Genomic DNA, 2,645 nt, shown 5'->3' on the forward strand with positions numbered 1-2,645 from the left:
CGTACGTCTATATATATATATATATATATATATATATTATACATTTATATTAATATTAATAAATATTTTGTTTATTCTACAAACATAATATCAGGTGGAATTCTCCAGGCTAAATAAAGGTTTAATAAATAAAAAAATAAATAATGTAATATTAATATTACATGATTATTATATTAATATTACATATAATTAGGGTTGGGTGTCGTTTGAATTTGATCAATTCCAATTCTGATTCTTATCGATTCTCAGTTTCGATTCCAATGTGGTTAAAAAAAAAATGAAGTCAAACATTTAGATATCAAACATATTAATTCTGTGTCTCTTTTTGCAAAACATTGAATTGCTGCTAAATACCATGAACAAAAATCAGCTGGCTGCATAAAAACTGGACTCGATTACGAGCTGTTTGTGTGCAAAATAGAGCTGCACGATTGTAGTTCTCTCACAATTCTGAAGAAAAAGATATTAGACAACTAAACAAAATCTGATGGAATGTATGAATGGAATGATTCAATGACTCACTCGAGATTCACTCGATTCATTCCTGGATGAATCAGTGCTTTTGAACGAATCTCTTGAATGAATGATTCAAAGACAAATACATTTTTATATAAAAGAAATAAATAAAAGATGCGCACACACAGGAATTGATATTTGAATTTTACAACAAGTATCCGATTCTGAAATTGGAATTCATTTTCGATTCCCAACCCTACATATAATGTAACGATAACATTACATTTTATTTGCTTGAATAATTTTTTATATTGATGTATTAAAAGTAGCATTGTATTATATTACAAATAATAATATAACATAATATGTTGTGTATATATAATAATACGAATAACATATTATTAGTAGTATAATAATATTTCACTACACCTCATGTATGTAATATAAAGTGAGGAACCTTGAACCTCTGGATCATTAAAGGGCTTCAAACCTGCAACCCTTCACCTTCTTATTCGGTCACAATTCAGATGATGTCTGCTAAAGATCGCTTGATCTGGAAAGCATCTGCTGCTACAAACATCTGACAGACGTCTGTAAGATGTCAGTTTTGCATTCATTCTAAATCATAAACATCTTAAAGACATAATAAACGTCTATTTGACATCTGATAGGAAACGTCCCATACACGTATTGCAGATGAGCAACACTCTAAATAAACGTCTTGGAGACGTCAGATAAACGTCTCCATGATGTAGCGGATGTTTCCGTGAATGCCTGACCTTCCTCGAGGTCCTCGAGGCTCGCGATCTTCCTCGCGCCGTCCGCGCTGTAGATGTTGCGCACACCTTGCGGCAGGTGCAGGCTGTCGGCGAGCGCGCGCGTCAGCTCGGCCAGCAGCGCGTCCAGGGATCGGAAGCGGTCGCCGGACACCGCGTACACCAGACCCTTGAAGTACCGGTCTCCGTTCCGGTAGAAGCGGACCTTCTTGGCGCGCTTCTCGGAGCTGAGCGCCTGCAGCGTGCGCGTGCGGTAGAAGCTGCAGTTGGCGCTGTGCGCGGGGCTCGGGACCAGACTGCTCGCGCGCGAGCCCGGACCGCCGGCGGCGGCGCGTTTGGAGCGGCGCGCCTTGTCCCGCTCGTCAAAGTGCTCGAGCTCGATGCTTCTGCTGAGAGACATTGTCCTTCCCGGTAAACGTTCCTTCTTTCTGTTTCTATCGCGCGCTCTGATCGCCGGAGTCCGCTATTGTCATCAGCGCGAGCGACGGACGCGCCGCTCTCCCCGCCGCGCGTTTACCGGGCGCATCATTTGCATCAACACAAAAGCGCCCGGCGTTTATGCCGCGAAACGCGGAATTATTCCGGTAAATGACCGCGTCACGCCAACCTAGACGAGCAGGAGAATCCCGGTCAAACGCGTAATTGCAGTGAGGCTGTGTTTAAAAAAAAAAAATCCCGATCCGCCCTTAAACGAGCGCGGCGCGTGCGGTTTTGATGCGCTGTAACCGGGCAGCACGGCTGTAAACGGGAGCGCGCTGCAGGTGAGCGCTCGTGCGTGTAGCGCGCGCCCGCGGACTCCTGCGCGTGACAGACGGCGAATCCTATGGAGGAACACATTACTCCAAATAAACGTTGAAATATATAAATAAATCGTTAAATACATAATTAAATATATAAATAAATCATTAATTCATCCATCCATCCATTCATTTATTCATTGTAAACGGGAGCGCGCTGCAGGTGAGCGCTCGTGCGTGTGGCGCGCGCCCGCGGACTCCTGCGCGTGACAGACAGTGAATCCTATGGAGGGCCAAATTACTCCAAATAAACGTTGAAATATGTAAATAAATCGTTAAATACATAATTAAATATATAAATAAATGCATAAATCATTAATTCATCCATCCATCCATTCATTTATTCATTCATATAATATATTTAATTATTTAATAAACATCCATTCATTCATTCATATATTTAATTACTTAATAAATATTTATTTATTCATTCATTCATTTATATATAATTATTTATTTATTTATTTGTTCATTCATTCATATATTTAATTATTTAATATTTATGTATTTCCTCCACATTTCATTTTCAGGGTTACGGTTCTCGGCACGTATAAAAAAAATGAATGAATTAATATTTAATAATGTATTTATTCATGTATTTAATTAAGTATTTAAC

General features: G+C 39.6%; 1 protein-coding gene across 1 annotated transcript in view; it reads right to left on the reverse strand.

Moving 5' to 3' along the window:
• LOC107730026 (serine/threonine-protein kinase DCLK2) overlaps positions 1-1,761 on the reverse strand; it is a 19,405-nt gene extending 17,644 nt beyond the window's left edge. Inside the window, exon 1 of the mRNA XM_016540772.1 lies at positions 1,231-1,761. Within this exon, the coding sequence (XP_016396258.1) occupies positions 1,231-1,632 (402 nt within the window). The 5' untranslated portion in view covers positions 1,633-1,761. The remainder of the gene's footprint in view (positions 1-1,230) is intronic.
• Positions 1,762-2,645: the final 884 nt, after the last annotated feature.

This window comes from Sinocyclocheilus rhinocerous, unplaced genomic scaffold, assembly GCF_001515625.1.
Source record: "Sinocyclocheilus rhinocerous isolate Xijiao unplaced genomic scaffold, SAMN03320098_v1.1 scaffold1690, whole genome shotgun sequence".
Lineage (NCBI taxonomy): Eukaryota > Metazoa > Chordata > Actinopteri > Cypriniformes > Cyprinidae > Sinocyclocheilus > Sinocyclocheilus rhinocerous.